The sequence below is a fragment of the Puma concolor genome, chromosome E3 (assembly GCF_028749965.1).
Source record: "Puma concolor isolate L17-30 chromosome E3, mPumCon1.1.hap2, whole genome shotgun sequence".
Taxonomy (NCBI): domain Eukaryota; kingdom Metazoa; phylum Chordata; class Mammalia; order Carnivora; family Felidae; genus Puma; species Puma concolor.
This window is the reverse complement of record NC_141682.1, coordinates 19,861,455-19,882,047: the sequence shown is the minus strand read 5'-3', so window position 1 is coordinate 19,882,047 and position 20,593 is coordinate 19,861,455. Positions and strand designations below refer to the sequence as shown.

General features: G+C 59.0%; 2 protein-coding genes and 1 non-coding gene across 4 annotated transcripts in view; 2 read left to right on the top strand and 1 right to left on the bottom strand.

The window, feature by feature from the left end:
• RABEP2 (rabaptin, RAB GTPase binding effector protein 2) overlaps nt 1-4,836 on the top strand; it is a 13,256-nt gene extending 8,420 nt beyond the window's left edge. Inside the window, exons 6-13 of the mRNA XM_086692568.1 lie at nt 106-201; nt 293-391; nt 1,665-1,820; nt 2,893-3,070; nt 3,215-3,226; nt 3,332-3,387; nt 3,650-3,766; nt 4,188-4,836. Of these exons, the coding sequence (XP_086548694.1) occupies nt 106-201; nt 293-391; nt 1,665-1,820; nt 2,893-3,070; nt 3,215-3,226; nt 3,332-3,387; nt 3,650-3,766; nt 4,188-4,289 (816 nt within the window). The 3' untranslated portion in view covers nt 4,290-4,836. The remainder of the gene's footprint in view (nt 1-105; nt 202-292; nt 392-1,664; nt 1,821-2,892; nt 3,071-3,214; nt 3,227-3,331; nt 3,388-3,649; nt 3,767-4,187) is intronic.
• ATP2A1 (ATPase sarcoplasmic/endoplasmic reticulum Ca2+ transporting 1) lies at nt 4,791-20,593 on the bottom strand. Of its 2 annotated transcripts, XM_086692553.1 has the most exons (23): nt 20,270-20,592; nt 19,907-19,924; nt 19,421-19,503; nt 17,910-18,014; nt 17,074-17,212; nt 15,068-15,148; nt 14,124-14,209; nt 13,671-13,968; nt 13,312-13,478; nt 11,528-11,616; nt 11,157-11,259; nt 10,825-10,956; nt 8,913-9,035; nt 8,566-8,784; nt 7,527-7,862; nt 7,102-7,322; nt 6,792-6,994; nt 6,560-6,645; nt 6,334-6,467; nt 6,081-6,198; nt 5,783-5,900; nt 5,507-5,551; nt 4,791-5,098 (listed from the first exon to the last, which is right to left on the bottom strand). In XM_086692553.1, exons 1-22 carry the CDS (start codon nt 20,385-20,387, stop codon nt 5,547-5,549), a joined length of 2,982 nt encoding a protein of 993 aa, XP_086548679.1. In that variant the 5' UTR covers nt 20,388-20,592; the 3' UTR covers nt 4,791-5,098; nt 5,507-5,546. The 2 variants fall into 2 exon arrangements, with proteins under 2 accessions (XP_086548679.1, XP_086548678.1); XM_086692552.1 differs by lacking the exon at nt 5,507-5,551 and having other exon boundaries at nt 20,270-20,593.
• On the top strand, nt 10,153-10,237 carry TRNAL-UAA (transfer RNA leucine (anticodon UAA)). The gene has a single exon. It is a non-coding gene; the product is annotated as a tRNA-Leu (tRNA).

Here is a 20,593-nt window from a genome sequence, read left to right as displayed (position 1 = left end):
ATGCCGCCCCCCCCACCCCGAGATGTAGAAGGCAGGCCCAAGGGGCATGGTGAGGAGGGCAGGCCTCCGCTCGGAGGCTGAGACCGAGGCCGGCATCCGTGGCAGGGCCGGCAGCTGCAGAAGGACCTGGAGACCATCAGCCGAGAGCGGGACGAGCTGCAGGAGGGCCTGAGACGGAGCAACGAGGACTGTGCCAAGCAGGTGGGTCCCGCTCTGCCGCAGCCCCAGCAGGGCCCCCGGCGGCGGCCTGCCTCCTGGCCCCAACCTCACCCTCACCTCCTTCCACCCACAGATGCAAGTGCTCCTGGCCCAGGTCCAGAACTCAGAGCAGCTGCTGCGGACCCTGCAGGGGACCGTGAGCCAGGCCCAGGAGCGGGTTCAGCTGCAGATGGTGAGGGCTGGGGGCCGGGCACGAGGTAGAGGAGTGTGACGGGGATTGGCCGAGAGGGACACGTGGAAAGGTCAAGACACCTGTCCTGCCCCGCCCCCCGGCGGCTCAGGCTGTGCCCTGGAGTTGGTGTCCGTCGGGCGCGCGAAGGGTTTCCAGGGCACCGGGCGCTGCGGTCAGAGCAAGGGTTCTGCGTTCGCACGGGGCCCCCCACGCACCAGCTCGGTGATCCTGAGCTGACCCCACAAGCTTGGAGCCTCTGCCTCGGCTCCTTGAAATCGAGATGGTGGGACCTGGCGTGCACAGTCGTGCGGCTTAAAAGCAAGGCTTGCAGAACCGGATACTCCCCGAGTCCAGCCGGGAAACGTACGTGATTCTCCCGGGCCAGGTGTAGACAGGAAGGCGCGCTGCGGCCGAGCCGAGAGGACCGCAAAGGGCGCCGCTGCCCCTCGGCTCTGTGACCGGGGCCACATGGGAATGCGGGCTCGATGCTGCCAGGTTTTCTGATTTGTCCAGAGAAGCCAGAAGCCTGGGTATTTGCGTGCTGTCTCCTGACTTTTAAAGTTGACAACTAATTAAAAAAAATTTTTTTAACGTTTGTTTTTGAGAGAGAGCGCGCGCGTGTGCATGCGCAAGTGGGGGAAGGGCAGAGATACAGGGAGACACAGAATCCGAAGCAGGCTCCAGGCTCCAAGCTGTCAGCACAGAGCTTGACAGGGGGCTCGAACCCATGAGCCGCAAGATCATGACCCGAGCTGAAGTCAGACACTTAGCCGACTGAGCCACCCAGGCGCCCCTAAAGTTGGCACGTAATTGAAGCTTAAAAACAACCAAAAAAAAGTATGGACCAAATAAAACACTCGAGGTGGCCCTCCACTTGTAACCTCCAAGCCACCGAGGCAGGTGTATAAAGGGGATGCCTGGGTTGCTCGGTCGGTTGAGCATCTGACTCCTGATTTCGTCTCTGGCCATGATCTCACGGTTTGTGAGTTCGAGCCCCACATCGGGCTCTGTGCTGATGGCGCGGAGCCTGCTTGGGATTCTGTCTGCCTGTCTCTCTGTGTCTCTCTCTGCCCCTTCCCATTCACGCTCTCTCAAAATAAAAAATTAAAAGAAGAGTGTATAAGAAGCTTGGGGGTCAAAGGCACTTAATAAAGGGTGCTTCTTCCTTTCTCAGCAGCGGAGGGTGTCAGGAGGAGGGGTCAGGGTTTGGCCTCACGGGGCTCTGGCGACACCCTGTCCCCCTCATCCCCTCCTACTGACTATGCATCCCCAGGCAGAGCTGGCCACATCACACAAGTGCCTGAGCCACGAGGTAAAGCGGCTGACTGAGGAAAACCAAGGACTCCGGGCCGAGCAGCCGCTGTCTTCAGCCCCCCGGGGCCTGGAGCAGGATGAGGGTCACGAGGAGTCACTGCCCAGCTTGGTGCCGGTAAGGGGAGTGTGGGTGCTGACAGCCCGGGGCCCCCCTGCTGGCCCTTATCCTCCACGCATAGCAGAGCATTGGCCTGGGACCATCCCCCCTTCCCAGCCTCGGTGTAAAGAGAAGATGAGTTTGCAGAGCGCTTGACGTGAAGGAGGCAGTGATTTGACTGTTGTTGGTTTTTTTTGGTTTTTTTTTTAGTTTTTAAATGTTTATTTATTTTTGAGAGAGAGAGAGAGACAGAGTGAGAGTGGGGGAGGGCAGAGAGAGAGGGAGACACAGAACCTGAAGCAGGCTCCAGGCTCCGAGCTGTCAGCACAGAGCCCGGCGCGGGGCTCGAACTCACGAACTGTGAGATCACGACCTGAGCTGAATTGGACGCTTAACCGGCTGAGCCACCCAGGCGTCCCTGGTTTGTTATTTTGAAGCGAGAGCCACAAAACTGAATTCATCGTCATCTTGGTTTATTACCAAGCTGTGTTCGTTGACCTGTGCGTGGCTCTGTGGACTGAGTTCATTAGGAACCTGAAGGTCACCCGGAACCCTTGCCCACCCTGAGAGCTACGGCCTCTGTCTCCTTCCGTGCGCCCCCGTAAACCCCTGGGTTCTGTTTCTGCCGTCCTGACCTTTGATTGAACTAAGGGTAATCCTACAACTGGGTGTCCCCATGGGACTGTGGGGGACTCTCAGTGTCTCTGAGATCCTGGTGGATCCCCTGTCGTTCTCTTGCTCTCTTTTGGTATCATTTTTGTTGTTCTACATGCGCGTCTGTCCAAATAGCGCAGTGCTAACTTTTGTTTTCTGAGCATTACAAAACGGTGTCCCGCTCTAGGCAATTTTCGGGAACTTTCTGCCCTCAGCGCCGTGCCGGCGGGTCCCTCCAGCCCTGGCGGTGTGGCCGCTGTAACGTGTTCACTGCCGGCTCTGTCCATCCACTCTCCTTGGGAGCGGCCACGGGGGTCCTTTCCCCTTTTCAGTTCCCTCCCTCCGTTCCTTTGTCCCCTTCCCCGCCCCGTCCCAATCGGGCTGCTGGCCCCTGTGGCCTCCGGCCCGCCGGGCGGGTGACCGGCCTCCCTTGCAGGAGCTGCAGCAGCTGGTGCACCACACGAGGCAGGAGGCGCGGGCCCAGCAGCAGGCCCGGGAGCACGAGGCTGAGCGCCTCCGGATTGAGATCGTGACGCTCCGGGAGGCGCTGGAGGAGGAGACTGCGGCCAGGGCCAGCCTGGAGGGGCAGCTGAGGGTGCAGCGGGAGGAGACAGGTGAGGGCAGAGGAGGGGAGCCGCCCCGGCCTCGCCCCCAGGGAGGCTGACCTCCCCACAGGGGAGCACCCGGGCACCAGTTGGGGAGAGAGAGGAGACCGTGTAAGAACAAGCCTTGACCTCTCTTTTTTCCTTTCCACGCAGAGGTGATGGAGGGTGAGTATGGGCTGGAGCCTGGCCGGGCGGGGGGGGGGGGGGGGGGGGCGCGGGCAGGGCAGGGAGGGTGCGGGTCTGACGTCCGGCCCCTGCCTGACTTCCCAGCCTCCCTGTGCAGCCTGAGGACGGAGATGGAGCGGATCCAGCAGGAACAGAGCAAGGTGAGGCTGGACTCCGGAGCCAGACTCCATGACGGCGGGAGGGGCGGCAGCGTGGAGACCCCCACCGGCCTCTCCCGCCCTTTCTGTCGCCTTTAGGCCGGGTGGCAGGAAGGCCCCGAGGTAGCCACCGGGCTCCGGCCTCACAGAAGAGGTCAGGGTCAGGGACGGTGTGGAAGGGGCACCCCTGTCCAGACATCTTGTTTCCTTGGCCGCACGCCGTCCCATCTGGTGCCAGCCCCAGCTCTGCGTCCTGTCCCCCCAGGCCCAGCTCACAGACCTCCTCTCAGAACAGAGGGCCAAGGTGCTGCGGCTGCAGGCTGAGCTGGAGACCAGTGAACAGGTGCAGAGGGATTTTGTACGACTGTCCCAGGCCCTGCAGGTACAGTGTGTCCCCTTCCCATCAGGCTGGCATGATCCAGGTGGCTTGTTCTAGATCCTGCGAGGACAGCCTTCCAATTAGGGGAGTTCCCTTCCTCTTCCCGAGGCCGGCGTCCTCCTCTCCTCTGAGTTATTGCTCAAAAGAAATTGAAGGCCGTGCGTGTCTGTCTTTGGACACGTGGAGTCCTTGGCCCAGAGCCTGGCATGCCACGTGTGTCAGCCCCACCTGCCCAGCCCGCGCTGCATCAGGCCACTCTGTCAGGACCCATTTCTTCCCTTGGACCCACTTTCACTGTGGGTTGGGAAGATGGGGCGCCTGGGTGTACTGGTCCCGGGCCCTCGTCCCTTGGAGGGCTGGCAGGTGGGGCGGGGGCTACGTTTCCCCACCAAGCACCCTTCTCCTGCCTCGCCGGACCCCACAGGTGCGCCTAGAACGGATCCGCCAGGCCGAGAGTCTGGAGCAAGTGCGCAGCATCGTGGATGAGGCGCCCCTCAGGGACATCAGGGACATCAAGGACACCTGAGGGGCTAGCACCCACCCACCCCGGGGGAGACTGCCTTTCCCCACTCCTGAACCAAGAGGCCTGGGCTTTGGGGGTCTCGGGATAGTGTCTTCATCCTCTCCAAACCTAGGGTTGAGGTGCCGGGGCTGCCGCTTCCCTGTCTCTCTAGCGCCTCCTCCCAGGGGTGGCTGGCCTCCTGCCCCCAAGGATGACGCCTGGGTGGGAGTCCCAGCCCCCTCCGGGAACCAAAGGTGCAGGCTTAGCCCTGCGGCCTCCTGGCTGCCATGCTGCCTCCTGGGTCCTGGTCCTCCTGCCGCTGTCTCCTGAGCCAGAGTAATAGCCACATCGCTTCCCCGACGCACAGCCGAGCTGTGAGCGGCAGCTGGGGGCCTCTGGCGCGTGGCCGCGGGTCCCTCCACCCGTGCACCCCGGGACGGGCAGCTGCTCTCTGGACTGCATGACACTAAGATGCTTGTCCCCAGGGGCCCAACCCAGGCCCCAAGATGTGCACAGAGGCAAGGCCAGACTTTTCTGTCATTTATTTTCAATAAATAAGCAGCTCAGCTCAGTCCGTCGCCTTGTCCCTGCAAGCCCCGTGGGGTTGGGGAGGGGAGGTTTTCCAAGAGCAGGAGGGAGGGAAGGTGGGTTGTTGAGGGGGTTGGAAAAGTGAAAGGGACCATGGTGTTTATAAACAGAAAAACGTTGGGGGTCGGGGGACGGGGAGGGCACGTGGGAGTCTGTGCCACAGCTCTGCCTGAAGATGCGTCACTATCAGGGCGGGGAAGAAGGGGCAAAAAGGACTGATTACTTCCTTCTTTCATCTTCTGGATCTGGAAGGAGAAAGGGAAGGATGAGGCAGGGGGTGGGAGAGGAGGGGAAAAGTCCCTCCCGGGCTCTGTGTCCCCTGGCCCCTGGCACACTCACCTGGAGGGTCTCCCCAGCCCCCTGGACTCACCTGTGTCCCAGAGCCCACTCCTCCCCAGCACTGTAGCCCGGGCAGACAGCTCAGCGCCCAGAGCAGCGCAGCCCAGCACGCACCGTGCTGCCTGAGGCGGGGCGCCGCCGACCTCACAGTGAGGGGCAGCAGCCCGCCTGGCCCCGGAAGCGTGGCAGCGGCAGTGGCAGCAGGGGCTCCAGGTGGAGCAGCGAGCGCAAGTGACCTCAGGCGCCACCGAGGGGGAGAGGGGGACGCGCGGGGGGCACAGCAGCTAGGGGCGAGGGCGAGAGGGGGGCGATACCTGTGACACGGTTCAAAGAGATGGAGGAGGGGGAAACGGGTTATCCTATGGCCAGAGAGGACAGAGAGATGGTTACGGAGGGCGGGGGCGGGCGCGGAGGGCCAAGAGGGCTAAGGGGGCTGCGGGTGCCTGCACAGGTGCAGGGGAGTGGGGGCCCGGGGAAGGGGCCAGAGCACCCAGCTGAGAAGGGGGGGGGCAGGCGCCTTTGCAGCGCAGAGGGAGGGGCCGTGTGGGGCCAGGGGCGAACAGGGTGCCGAGGCGGGGGGCGTGGCTTACCCTCTAGGTAGTTCCGAGCAATGAACTTGAGGAGCTCATCGAGCAGGATGACTGGAAATGAGATCTTGAGGACCATGAGCCACTGGGTGCAGTCCAGGGCCTGGAGCTTGAAGATCATCTGGAGGGGGCGGGGGAGGGGCAGGCGGGGGTGGTGAGGACCAGCGCTGCCCCCGGGAGGGAGGGGACAGCCCAGAGCCCCGGGAGGAACCACCCGGGCCTGACGCCCTCCTCTGTCAGTGCCCCAGCCTAGGAAGGCTCCCTGAGGGGCAGAGCAAGGTCCCTGGCAGAGGAGGCTCACCGGCAGAGGGTCGACATAGAGGATGAGGAAGTGCAGGGACATGGACAGGCAGATGGAGCCCAGCAGCCAGATGTTCACCCAGGGCGGCATCCGCAGAAGGGACTGGTTCTCAGACAGGCTGTGAGGCGGAGGCCGGGTGGAGGCAGAGGGGGGCAGAAGAAAGCAGTGGTGAGCAGAGAGAGGACAGGGAGGACACGGTGGCCGGTGGGAAGCGGCAGGGGTGGGAGGGCAGGGGTGGGTGGGCAGGCCCCACCTGTTGAGAGCGTTGCACATTTCAATGGTAACCAGCACGGACAAGGCCATGGTCATGGGCTGGGGGGCCTCAAAGACCTCGCAGTCCACGCCCTCAAAGTTGACGTTTTCCTCGTTGCACTGCATGAAGTGAGTCTGCAGGGGGAGGATTGAGGAGCTGGGATCCCACAGAAGCCTCCATGCCACCCTCTTGCTCCTCACCCTCCTCCCGCCTCTGTCCTCCCTACCAGCTGGCTGTAAGTGACATGAGGCCCGTCATCTGCATACAGGAACCACCAGGCAGCCGCTCCCACAGTGGCCGCACCCACGTAGCCTATGATAGAGACGGGAGAGGGGAGGCGTCAGGAGGGCTCCTGGCCATGAACAGCTGGTTGAGGAAGAGGGCCCCTCGAGTTGGCTGCATCAGGGAGCAGGTGTCCCGGAGGGTTGGGAAGGATTGTGGGGTCCCGTCCTGCTCACCCCCAATTGCCATGTAGCGGAAGAAGAGCCAGCCACTGATGAGGGGCTCCTTGGGGCTCCGGGGAGGCCGGTCCATGATGTCCAGGTCTGGTGGGTTGAAGCCCAGGGCTGTGGCCGGGAGCCCGTCAGTCACCAAGTTCACCCACAGCAGCTGCACAGGGATCAGGGCCTCAGGCAGTCCTAAGGCGGCGGTCAGGAAGATGCTGCCAGAAGGAGGGGGTCACACGTCCATCCTGCCTCCGGACCTGGGGTCGCCCCCCACCCCCACCCAGCCCTGGGTTCCTCCGCGGTGCCCTCCCTGGCCGCTCACCAGACCACCTCGCCCACGTTGGAGGAGATGAGGTAGCGGATGAACTGCTTCATGTTGTTGTAGATGGCGCGGCCCTCCTCCACCGCAGCCACGATGGTGGAGAAGTTGTCGTCGGCCAGCACCATCTCGGAAGCGGTCTTGGCCACGGCGGTGCCGGATCCCATGGCGATGCCGATCTCGGCCTTCTTTAGGGCAGGGGCATCGTTGACACCATCACCTGTCTGAGGGGAGAAAGCGAAGGTGGGATGTGAAGCCTGGCACACACCCCTCCTCCGGGGTTGACCCTCCCCTGTGCATCTGGCCAGGGTCCCCGCTTAGTCCCCCGGGGCCCCCAGCTCTCGAGACCATCATCTCAGGGGACTCTGTGCAGACTGCTCGTCGCCCATGCACGTGGGCCCCGCCGCGCAGCCCTGCCGTCCCCTCACCATGGCCGTGATCTCATCGTAGGACTGCAGATACTCCACGATCTTCGACTTATGGGAGGGCTCCACACGGGCGAAGCAGCGGGCGCGACGGCAGGCCTCCCGCTGTTCCGCCAGGGGCAGGTCGTCAAACTCCCGGCCGGTGTAGGCTCGGTCAGCCACCTCCTCGTTCTCCCCAAAGATGCCGATTCGTCGGCAGATGGCAATGGCTGTGCCCTTGTTGTCCCCGGTGATCATGATGACTCGGATTCCGGCATCCCGGCACAGCTGAATAGAGCCCGTGACCTCCTTGCGGGGTGGGTCCAGCATGCCCACCACGCCGACAAATGTCAGGTCCGTCTGGGGAGACAGCAGAGAGCGACGGGGTTGGGGAAGGACTCGGAAAATGAGCTGGGGAGGAAGCTCAGGGGGAAATGGGGAGAAAGCTGACCCTGGGCCCGGTGTGTAAATCCCAGGGGGGCCTCAGAAGCCCAGGGGCAAGAGATCCTCCCTGTTCACACGTGCGCCTGCAGGCCTGACGCCGCCAAGCCCGTCGTCGCTGATAGACCATGTGCATTTCAGGGCAAGAACTCGAGCTGAGAGGACAGTGGCTTCTGCCCTCAGGAGGGCCACTCACTCAGTCTACAGCTTTGAGCAAATCCACGCTACCTGCCGGGCCAAGGGGTCCCGTCTGGAAAACGAAGGGAGTGGACTTTGGTGCTATTGAGAGAGCCAGTCCACTGCAAGATAAGGCGCTTGCGCCAGAATTCAGGTCTATGCCCTGCTTCTCGAATCAGGAATACCTCACTCTGGAAACACATCGGCAGAACCAAGAATGCCCGGTGACCGAGTGGCTCTCTGTTCTGTCTGCAAGCGCCACGCCTCACTTCACACAGGTCCATGATCACAAGCAAAGTAGTACTGGACTAGGGGATTCCTAATGTTCTTTCAGATTCTAGGTCCTGTCCTGTGATTCTAGGGCCCGTGTGAAGTAGGAAAGGACCGGGGCGGTGCAGGGGTGAGGCGGATGACTCTGGGGTGACGGGAGGCTTCGTCTGCTCACCTCGTACTCCATGAACCTGGCAGAGTCATCCAGGATCATCTCCTCTCGCTTCGGGGGGCTGTCCCGGGTGGCCAGGGCCAGGCAGCGCAGGGTATCCCGGCCGGTGCCCCACTCCTTGATCACGGACAGGATCTTGTCCTTCACCGGCCCTGTAATGGGCACGCGGGTGGTGCCAACTCGCACGTAGTTACAGCGGTCGATGACCCCCTCAGGGGCACCCTAGGAGACCAGAATGGCTCTCAGAGACTACTGTCTTTCTTCCAGGGCACAGTGACAGGGGGCAGGGATAGGAGAGGGCCTCGGGATTCGGAAGAAGAGGAGGACCGAGGCACATTCTGATTTCTGACCTTGACAAACATCTTGTTGCCCACGGCAGCCCGGGATTTGGCCGGGGAGCAATAGACAGACATGGACTTCCGGTCTCGGGAGAACTCCAGGGTAAATTCCTTCTTCATTAGCTGGCGGATCACCTGGGAGAGAGGAGACAGACAGGAAGAGGCCAGACGTGAGGCTGGTGGAATCAGAACGATGATGTTGTGCCTGAAGGGCAGAGTCCCAGACCCCTTAAAACACAGTCAAAAAGGATCCGGAGGTCAGAGCAGATCCCAGGCTGTCTCAGACTGAAGCTCAGTCTGGTACCTACGGCACAAATGGAGAGAATTCCAAGGCTGCTGGGGCCACCTTCTTACAGCATCCAGTTTAAAGCCCAGCAGAAACAGGAGGGCACAATATGGCACTATCTGGTAGAACTTTCCGTGATGATGGGAATGTTCTGTAATCTGACCCATCCAACATGGCACAGTTGAGCACGGTTATTGGGCATGGAAAATGTGGCTAGTGCAGGGGAAGAACTGGGTTTTTACTTTTATTTAATCTTAACTAATTCAAATGGAAATGACTACACGTGGGCTCCTAGAGACGTGTCATCGGACAACGCAGACCCAGTAGCCTGGCACGCTGTAATAAGCACTCCACGAAATCAGTGAGAGCCTTTTTTCACCAGATGCATCATAGACACTTCAGAGTAAACCAGGAATGACAGTAACAATAAATAAGAGAGAAGCTGATGCTTATATTAAAGCAGCAATGAGCATTTTACTAAAAACAGAAAAAAAGAATGAGTGAGGGGCGCCTGGGTGGCTCAGTCGGTTAAACGTCCGACTTTGGCTCAGGTTCGATCTCACCGGTCGTGAGTTTGAGCCCCTGCGTCAGGCTCTCTGCTGTCAGTGCGGAGCACACTTCACATGCTCTGTCCCCTCTCTCTCTGCCCCTCCCCTGCTTGCACACACACGCAAAAATAAATAAACATTTTAAAAATATTTCTTTCAAGGGGTGCCTCGGTGGCTCTTTCAGTTGGGCGTCCGACTTCGGCTCAGGTCATGATCTCACAGTCTGTGGATTCGAGCCCTGCGTCGGGCTCTGGGCTGACAGCTCAGAGCCTGGAGCCTGCTTTGGATTCTATGTCTCCCTCTCTCTCTGCCCCTCCCCTGCTCATGCTCTCTGTCTCTCTCTCTCTGTGTCTCTCAAAAATAAACGTTTAAAAAAAATAAAAAAAAATATTTCTCTCAAAAATAATTTTTCTCGGGCGCCTGGGTGGCTCAGTCGGTTGAGCGTCCGACTTAAGCTCAGGTCACGATCTCGTGGTCTGTGGGTTCGAGTCCCGCGTCAGGCTCTGGGCTGATGGCTCAGAGCCTGGAGCCTGCTTCCCATTCTGTGTCTCCCTCTCTCTCTGCCCCTCCCCCGTTCATGCTCTGTCTCTCTCTGTCTCAAAAATAAATAAATGTTAAAAAAAAAATTTTTTTAAATAATTTTTCTCTCTCAAAAATAAACATTTAAAAAAAAAGGAATGAGCGATGCTGAAACACAATATAGAAGAGGAACTTGATATACACATTAAGTAAATATTAATCCATAGAATGGAGTTTGTTCATCTGGACAAGGGGAAGCACCGCGATGGAGGGCTTGTGCTTTGTGTGCCCAGCTCTGTCCCTTCCACCTAGGGACACGCAGGAGGAAGTGCCATCCAGGGGCGCTGCAGTTGGCGGTGGAAAGTCCAGGGGCAGGAGGTTCCACCCAGAGCCAGCCTGGCCAAGAAAAGCTGTGGAGAGGCCGTCTGCTTGTGCTGACTGGGGTCCCGGCATGGGGCACAAGGCCCTGCCGGGCCGGACCGGGGGCCTCTGTGTCCTGAGGTTCCCTGGATCCTGACCTGTGCGAGCCAGGGTGAAGGAGGACCCCACGGGAGGCAGCGCACAGACTCACTGAGTTGCAGGCATTGGCCCGCTCCACTTTTGAGAGGCTCCTCACGTCTGTGCTGAACACATTCATCTTCTCCACCAGGGTGGTGAGCGCCGTCTCTGTTGCCTCACCCACCTTCTCGTAAACACCTTTGGCCTGAGAGGACAGAGGAGGAAGAGCAAGTAGGTGCCCTGTGCTCCCGGCCCCTCGCTCCCACCTCTCGCGCCCGCCGTCCCCCTTCCACCCAGGCCAGGACAGGACTCGGGACAAGGCAGGCCCTTCCCCTGTGGCCTGCTGAGGAGGCCTGAGTCAGTGGGAAGGGGGTGGAGGGGCTGCCTCTGGCGTGGAGAGGTTACCTCGTTGAAGTCCAAGGAGGAGTCATTGCAGAGGGCACAAATGGTGGCCAACTCCACCAGCCCATCATACTGCCCTGAGCGGACTGGCTTATCATTCTTCAAGCTGGCAGCGGGGCAGGGAGGAAGGAAGGAAAAGAGACAGGGAGAGAAGAACAGGGACTGAGATGCAGAGAGAACGTGGGGAAAGCGGCGAGGGACAGTCAGGGACACGGCGACTGACATGGAGGTCAGGTGGGAGAGAGAACAAGGTTGGGGCAGAAGAGGAGACGAGAAGAAGGACAAAACTAGAGGCAGGGCCCCAGGGAGAGAAGTGGAGGGTGTGTGTCTGGGGGGTGGCGAGAAGCTAAGGGGAGAGCTTTGGGGGGACTTACACCTCTCCTTCCGGAGCGTAAGTGGAACCAGTGATGGAGAACTCGTTCAGGACACAGATGTTTCCGTCCACCTTGTCGATAATAAACATCTACAGGGAGAAGGGCAGGCGCACAGAGGTCTGTCACCATCCCCGAAGGCCAGTGCCCTGTCCCATGCTCACAGACTAATGGGAGACTCCTGGCTGCTTGCCTCCCCTCTCCTGGTACTCCCTTGCCACCATTCTCCGGGTTCAGCGTTAGTGGCCCCAAAATAAGTCATTGGTTTCTGCAGGCCACCACTGGAGGCTCCTTCAGATCAGTTAATAAAAAGCGACCTGCACGGTAAAAGGTGCTTGCGGCCAGATCTTCCAGTTTTGCAGGAAGAGCCAGAAAGTCAGGTTATTTTCCTGTGCCATCTCCAGACTTTCAAATGAGGGCAATCAATTCATTTTTAGGGAACAGGACAGGAGCCCAGTTGCAGAAGCCTGCGGTCTGGCTTTGAAGCCTGGGCTCTGGAAGGTCCCAGAGAGGAGCAAGCCTGCTCTGAGCTATAGCCAGCGGGGAAAGGATGGGGCTAAAGACGAGTTCCGAGATAAAGCGGTTCTGTGGTCAAGTTAAATTTGCAAAACTCTGGGTTAAAGAAAGCGGAATCCACCCTCTTGACGGTCAGCGTTCTCCAAGGCTTTCAAATGCCAGCAAGCATGTGGGTGTCCCCAAAGGAGCTAAGGGTACAGCTGTCCTCGCCTGACCACACGGCCCTCGATTCTCAGAACAATTTATTCTTCCTGGATATGCCAGCCCCCGGAACTCTGCTTAGAGCCGGGGTTCTCTGCCTGGGGTCCATGAATGAGACCCCCGACCCCAACCCTCTGCCAAGAGGTCTGTGAACTTTGATGGCAAAACAAAAAACAAAAAACAAAAACCTCTCTTATTTTCTGACATTGAGCATTTCCTTCCAATTATGAATGCAGGCAATGGACCACATCAGTATTAGCAACAGCCGTGCTTTTGCCACCAGTGTGATCACAGATACTCTCCTATCAGGCTGCATTGCTGCAGAACCCTCACAATAGCATCTCTGCTCATCGCGGCTTCCTGCTACTTAATGCGTTAGTTCCAAAGCCTGTCTGTGTGTGACCAAATCACAAATTTGTTTTTAAAATGTTTTGGTAACTGTATTGCAATCACCGGTTTCCCTGTAACCCGATGCATTTTTTTAAACAGAATCCTATGTATTTTCTTTTCTACATTTCAACTGTTGTCCATACTGCCAAAGAGTCTTCTGAGGTACAGAAAAAAGTAAGAGCCCGGGGAGCCTGGGAGGCTCAATCGATAAAGCGTCAGATTCTTGGTTTCGGCTCAGGTCATGATCTCGTGGTTCGTGAACACTGACAGTGCAGAGCCTGCTTGGGATTCTCTTTCTTTCCCTCTCTCTATCCCCCACCACCGCCCCTCCCCTGCTCATGCTCTCTCTCTCTCTCTTTCTCGAAAGTAAATAAAGAAAAAAGAAAGAAAGGAAAAGAAAAGAAGAGAAAAGAGAAAGAAAAGATTAAGAGCCCTGGTTTAGGAAATGCTGTTCAAGATTCGTGTGGCCATGGAGGACCATTCTAGCAGGTGGGGTGAGCAGAGGGGTCTCTCTCAGCCTTTTTCGCAGCTGGCCGATCACACTCTACCTGCCCTATGAGCATTTGTTTCCCTGGCCAGAATGAGAAGCTGCCAGTGAGGAAGGGGTAACCCCATCTTTGAAGGGCTCATTTCATCCCAAAGGCAGTCTTCGGAGAGGGAGCTGCCCCCCCTTCCCTGACCTTGCAGACAGACATCTGGTTGGTGGTGAGGGTGCCCGTCTTGTCGGAACAGATGACGGAGGTGCAGCCCAGAGTCTCCACGGAGGGCAGGCTCCTCACGATTGCATTTTTCTTTGCCATCCGCCGGGTGCCCAAGGCCAGGCAGGTGGTGATGACCGCAGGAAGGCCTGTGGGGAGGAAGAGGAAGGAGTGAGGACTCAGTGACAGGGGAGAGAGGGAGACTTTGTGTGGTAGGCTGAATAATAGCTCCCAAGGCAATCAGGTCCCGATCCCTGGAACCTGTAAACGTTACCCTACTTGGAAAAGGGGTCTTTGCAGATTAGATTAGCAGATGGGAGGAGAGAGAGAGCTCGCCATACCTTCTGGGATTGCAGCCACAGCCAGGGCCACGGCAATCTTAAAGTAGTAGATGGCACCCCGCAACCAGGAGCCGCCGTGGACGGGATCGTTGAAATGGCCGATGTTGATGAGCCAGACGGCCACACAGATGAGGGAGATGACCTTGGAGAGCTGCTCCCCAAACTCATCCAGCTTCTGCTGCAGAGGGGTTTTGTCCTGTTCTGTGGCAGCCATCTGGTCACGGATCTTCCCAATCTCGGTGCTCACACCAGTAGTGGCCACGATGCCTAAGGCCTTGCCAGCTGCGATGTTGGTACCCTGAGAGGGTGAATGAGAGGCGAGGAATCAGGCGAGAGGAGACCCTCATGCTGCATCCTCCGAACTGCGGGCCTCATCTCTTCTCATGCCGCCATGTCCCTCCCACACCGGGGCCTCTGGCTTGAGCACACGACAGCTGGCCCTGCATGGCTCACCGAGAAAAGCATGTTCTTCTTATCCTGGTTGACAGCTCGGGGGTCAGGAACAGGGTCTGTGTGCTTGATGACAGATACGGACTCGCCTGTGGAGAAGGAGCCAAGGGGTTTTCAGATGACATCATGTCCTTCTCCCATCCTTCCCGCCCCTAACTCCCGCCCTGCTTGGCAGGACAGGGCCTGGTAAGGACCGAGCAGCAGTTCTGGGGGACGTCTGAACTCTGGAAAAAGCGATGGGAAATCCATTGCACTTAGAGTAAAAGTTGACCTGAGTCCCAGCTTAACCACTTACAAGCTGCATAAACTGGGATCTCTTAACCTCTGTTCCTCTGTAAAATGGAGACAATATATATATAGACTTCGGAACAGGGTCTTGGCGAACGTCGAACGAGCTGACGTAAGTGAAGGTGCACAGTCAACGACAGAGCACGTTCTTGGGAAGGAGACGTCCCTACCGTGCCTCCCTCACCCCACTGGGCAGGGGCTCAGGGAGCTGCCCCGGGCCGGCCCATCCTTGCCTCTTTGGCCCACAGGGAAAGCTCACTGGCTCTTCACCCTCCCTCTCCCAGTGGAGAAACAGAAGCAGCTGTGGTTTTAACCATCCAGACCCTCCGTCATGTCCTAGAATCTATGGTTCCTCACTTGGGGGCTTTTGAGGGAACGGGAGAGTTCTCTGGGTGTCTGAATGCCCATGAGGAAGGACGGGGTCAATGACCATCTGGAGAGTGGACCATCAGCATAAACATCCTGCCCTCTCCCATGACCCCTTGTTTCAGGCTTGCGACAGTGAACAAAGCTGAGCCACTCTGAGTGGGTCGTGTTGCTGGGTGTTCTCTGTCATCCACCTGGAATTTCCTCCCTGTGTGTCCCCTCAGCTCCCCGCCTCATCAAATCCTCCCCCCCCCACCCCTGCATGAAGCATCCTCCCACCCAGGCCCCCGGACCCGTCAGGATGGACTGGTCAACCCGGAGGGTGGTGGATTTGATGGACAGGATCCGGATATCTGCAGGCACTTTGTCGCCCACTGTGGGAAGAGCAGACAAGAGTGAAGTCAGTTGAGGAAGGAGTTTTCTTCCTTCCCAAGAAAAGCCCAATCTTCGTCTGATTACCTTACCTCGTCCTTCGGGTCGCCAGGGCTGGGTGCCCACCCTGGGCTTGTGTCAGGCCCTTGGTGTGGGTTGCTGAAGCCCTAGCAAGCACCCCCCCCCCAACATTCATTCCAATTGCCCCCTTGTCGCTTTTCTCCCCCTGGGGCTGTGAGCCCGTGAGTGGGCCCTGGGCACTGCCTGGCACATAGCACGTGCTGGATAACGTGCACCGAGTAGCCAAAAGGAAAATTAGGAATGGTCCAGTTGTGTAACGGGACAGCAAAACAGAGAGGGAAACAAGAGGGAGAAAAGTGAGGAGAGAAGGGCAAGAAAAGAACTGAAGAAAACGGTAAATTTGAGGGACGCGCATCCGGGGGAGAGAATGCCATGGAATCATGGGGCAGGGGAACAACAAGAAACGGGAGAAAACATGGAAATTGAGAAAATCAGTGTCAAGCAGGACAAAAGCTGGAGCAAGGGGGAAGGGGGAGAAGGGGAGAAGCAGGAGGAGAGGGAGGAGCCGCAGGGGCAGAGGGCGCAGGTCCAGCAGGGCCTGGCGGAGGCCGCACGCACGTTAGAAACCCGCCAGGCCCTGGTCTGAGCACCTGAGGGAAGGCAGGAAGCCTCGGTGAGTGAGCTGGGGAGATGATGGGAGAGCAGGGGAGGTCTGCAGGAAACAAGGAATAGGGGGTGGGCTGGGGAAAGCCGAGCAAGCGTGGGGCAGGCCACGGGAGATCCACGGGGGTGGGTCAGTACAGGGAAACCACCTCGTGGGTGGGCTGACAAGGCGGGTAACGCCCCCCTGGACTTCAGGGCCTCTGGGGAGGCTAATCACCCCCCCAGAGGCTCTGCTAATCCCGCCTGGTCCCACAGATGGTACTGGGGACAGGGTTCGCGGGGCCGTTTCCCTTTCCCTGTTTCTAGGGTCCCTCCTCCTATGCCGGAGGAAGCTGACGGAGGAGGGAGGAGGTGGCCACGGAGTTGGGCGGGACACCCTGTCACCCAAGCCCCAGCGATATTTATAGACGTTCATGGCACTGACTCCAAACTGTCACCGTGGCAGGGCGGCCCTGTAATGGCGCAGCGGGGTCTTCAGCCCGCCCTCCCTCCCTCTCCCCAGGTTGCCCATGGTGGCAACTTGGGAGTCTTGTGGAAGGAAGGAGGCCTAGATCCATCCCCCTATGCCAGGGCCCTAGAGATGTGGGAAGGCCTGTGCGGGGCCAATATAAAAACCGCTGAAGGGGGCAGAATCCCAGTAATCTTAGCCACCCGGCCCCCACCCCTCCCTGGTCAGGCATTAAGTGTCCCTCACCGGAGAGGCGGGGCCCCTCCTTGAGCTCCCTCCTCCCAGGTCTCGTGCTCCCTGCTGGGCCCTGAGTTTCCCTTACATGGTTGGGGGCTTGAGCCTCCGGCCCCCCTTCTCCCTTCTACCCTCACTCCTTCCCCTTCAAGAGGCCTCAAGGGCACTGAGAGGTCAAGATTTAAAGCTGACCAAGCTTGGGGGTGGGTGGAAGGAGCGGGAAGCCAGGCTTCGGGAGGGGGGTGGAGACGGGGCCATTGGCAGGGACTAGGTTCCACCTGTTGCTTGCAAGTGCTGGGTGAGAGGAGGGGGAGCAAGGGGTCCGCCTGGAGCGTCAGGGACAGGACTGGCTGTTCCTGCTGAGACTCTGACGGGGAGGGGTGCTGTGGCCACAGTGCCCTGGGGTGACCTCCTGAGGAGTCTGGGAAGGAGAGGCAAAAGTTCCACCATCCTGGCTACCTCCCAGACACCAGAATCAGCGGCCCCCACCCTCAACATACACATCCTCCCTGTCTTGAACTCAAGGCCTCCCTTCCTGGACCACTCACTCCCATCACTCACCAGCCACCTCCACAATGTCCCCAGGGACAATGTCCCGAGCCTTGATCCTCTGTACTGTCTTGCGGTCAGCCCGGTAGACTTTCCCCATCTCGGGTTCATATTCCTTCAGAGCCTCAATGGCATTCTCTGCATTACGCTCCTGGAGGGACAGGGTGGAGGAGAGGAGGGTCATCAGAGGGAGGAAGGTTGTAGAAGGGGAGGGGACTGGCCGGGGAGGATTAGGGTCAGGGGCCAGAGTCCTCGGAGAAACAGGGACAGGACAGAGGAAGAGCAGGTTATGCAGCCCTGACTTCTGGCATAGGGGAGTAAGACACACCTACCACGTGAAGGTAGGTGTGTGTGTCGAGGAAACTGTCACTTATGGCTGAAAACAGGTAAGGATGTTCAGAGGAGAGAAGAAAAGAGAATCAAAGAAAATCTGAAAGCAAGGGGCAGGAAAAGTAGAGGGTGGTAAGGTAAGAAGGAAAATCAAACTACATTTATTGAGCTGCTACTATATGCCAGGCACGGGGCTGGCTACTTCACACTCATCCTGGTACATTTCACCACAACTCTGAGGGACAGGATTGTTAACCCCACTTTATGAATGAGGAAACTGAGGCTGAGAGAGGTGAAGGAACTTGCCTGGGTTATCCAGCCAGCAAGTGACAGTGGGAACACCAGTCTCCCCACCCCCCCCCCCCCTTTCCCACACTCCATCCCCTTTCCAAACCTGGCATTAGGAACAGAGAACAAGGCAAGCCCAGAGGAAGTGACGGAGGAGGAGGAGACTGGGAGGGAGGATGGCTTCATGTTTAGTGTCAGGATGTAAGGACTGAGGCGGGGTCACTGCTAACCTGCCAAACCCCCACGATGGCATTGGCAATGAGGATCAAGAGGATGACAAAGGGTTCAACAAAGGCAGTGATGGTCTCTTCACCTTCCTCGAACCAGGCCAGCACCTGGGAGCAGGGGAAGGGAGAATAACAGGTGATATAGCCCCCCGAACACATAAAGAAAGGCAGTGAGGCTGCGAAAGTGTGCAGGAGGCAACAGGGCTGGGCATCACGCGGGTACCGCAGCCCCGCATGTCTGAGGTCCTACGCGCTCCAAAGTGCAGACTCACAGGGGCACAGCCACTGCTGTTATGCAGCGGGAATGTGCAGGTGTAGACGTGTACAGCTCGGGGTTTAACTGGGAATGCTTTCGGATTTCCCTGGCCGAGCTGTTGGCCTGGAAACAAAGCTCGCAGGACACCCAGGCCAGCGACCCCCCACAACCATCCCATGGGAGACAAAACTCCACAGGGAAAACTCTGTGGTCCTCGCAGACGCTGCCCCCCGCCCGCCCCCCCCCCCCCCCCCCCCGCCAGCCCTCCCCAGCAGCCCAAGGCAGGGAAGCTCCAATTTCATGAGGGAGCAGGAGGGGGGATAGTGTTACGGGGCCTCCTGTACACACCCCACCCCAGCTGTTGCCACTGCCGGGCAACAGCTACAGGCAAATGTCAAGGAGCAAATCTGAGAAGGGAGAAGGGAGGCCCTGCCAGCTAGTACTCAGGGGCCTCCAGGGCCTCCATGACGGAGAGCAGGGGACAGGGAGACATCTTGGCCCCCAGTCTTGTCTTCCAGCAGGACTAAGATGTTAAGGAAGAAACTCTAAAAGATGGGCTGCTGGAGTGCTCGGTGTCGAGGGGGGCTCCTGGGCCAGACAGGTGTTGGTCCTGCCGCTAGGAGGGGCCCGGCGAGGGCGAGTAAGGTCAGGCCAGCGGGGTGAAGGGGGGAGGGGGGGGCCCCAGGAGTCCCAGTCTGGACAGCGGCCGGCAGCGAAGCCCGGAGACAGGTAAGGGGTCCGGCTGGGCCTTCTGGCACATCTGGGGGCACCCTCACACCAGCAGCTCTTTCCCGCCTCTGGGAGGGAGTCTTTGCCCTGACCAATCGGCGCCGAGAGGGCGGGGCAGGGGGGCCAGGAGGCTCGGGGATTGGTGGAGCGGCTGTGCGCCCCGGGGCATGCCGGGAGCGGCGGTGGCCTGAGCGCAGCCGTGTCTGAGCCCTGAGCCGGGGAGCCCAGCGTTTGGGGGGGGTAACCCGAGCCCTCGAAGCCCTTGAAGCTGCGGGGGTGGCTTAGCTTCAGTGTTTTGGCCGAGAACACCCTTAAAGCTTAAAATAAAACCTGCCTGTGGGGTGTGGGGAGGACCGAGGCGTATGCGCATCAGCACGCCCCCCCCCCCCCATACCCTCCTCGGCTCTGGTTTGGGGAACAGGATGCCGAGGGCTTGGACCAGAGGGGCCGGAGCCCCCCCTCCGCCCCCCGGATGCTCCAGATCCCCGACCCACACCCCGGCCGGCCCCAGATGCCCTCCCACACTTACGAAGGAAATGCAGGCGGCCAGGAGAAGGATCCGCACCAGGAGGTCTTCAAACTGCTCTATCACCAACTCCCACAGGGACTTCCCTGGGAGAAGAGGCAGGGGAGGGGGCCCCCACGGTTAAGGTCTGGTGGATGAATGGCTGGGACTCCAGGTGCAGGCTGGGATCCAGGGGCTGAGAGTGGCCTGATTTCCACAGCCTAAGCAGGAAGGTTCTGGGGGTGATGGGCAAGCCGCTTGGTACTGAGAGAAGGACTGAGGGAGCTCGCCAGGAGTCCAGAAACAGGCTCCCCAAAGTTGTGGTTAGTTGTTCAAGGGCTGGAGGCCTCACAGAGAAAGTACCTGGAAACTCCTGCCCCCAGCCAGCCTTTATTTAACCTTTGGGGAGGGTATTTGCCCCAGGAGTCAGTCGGGAGAAGGTGGGGAGAAGGGAGTGGGGGGTGTGGGGAGGAGTGTCATTAAGAGAGTCCAGAGATTCCAGTAACTTACCTTCCTCAGCAGGGAGCTCTACCCAGGGAAAAAGAAGAAAAAGACACATTCATTTGGGGCTCAGTCTGATGCCCCCCCCCCCCCCCCGGATTCTGTGGCTAAGGTAAGAGAATCAGGTCACCAAAAGGGCATCTGAGGTTCACCAAGGTCATCCCAGAAAACCTCCCAAAACTCTGAGCCTCAGGGACCCTGTTTTGTCAGTATCCTCTTAACCCCTGCAGTCACCGGACCATGGCCAACCTCTTCCCTGAGGTACTCGGGAGGCAGAGACTCCAGTGTGTCTAAGTGTGTGAGTGTGTGTCTATGTCTGTGTTGTGGGGGAGCAAGAGGGCGTTACCAGCCTTTCATCTAAGAGACACTTACCATTGGGGCCGTATTTCTCTAGGTGCCGCTTCACTTGGTCCGGCGTCAGGCCTGTAGTCTCGCTCACCCCAAAATAGGCCAGACATTCTTCTGTGGTCTTGGAGTGTGCAGCCTCCATTGTGCTCCCTTCCTGGGGGCCAGGGGGCGGTGTGCTCCTTCTGGGGAGTTCTCACGCGTTGGGGGTCTTCCTCAGTGCGTCCAACTGCCTGTTTGTCTGGGTTTCTTGTTTTTTCTCTCCTGCCCCCCCCCAGGATTTTCTTCCCTCCACGAAGCTCTGACCCCTGTCCCACTTGCAGCAGCCGGCCACCCCCCCAGCCCCCAGCT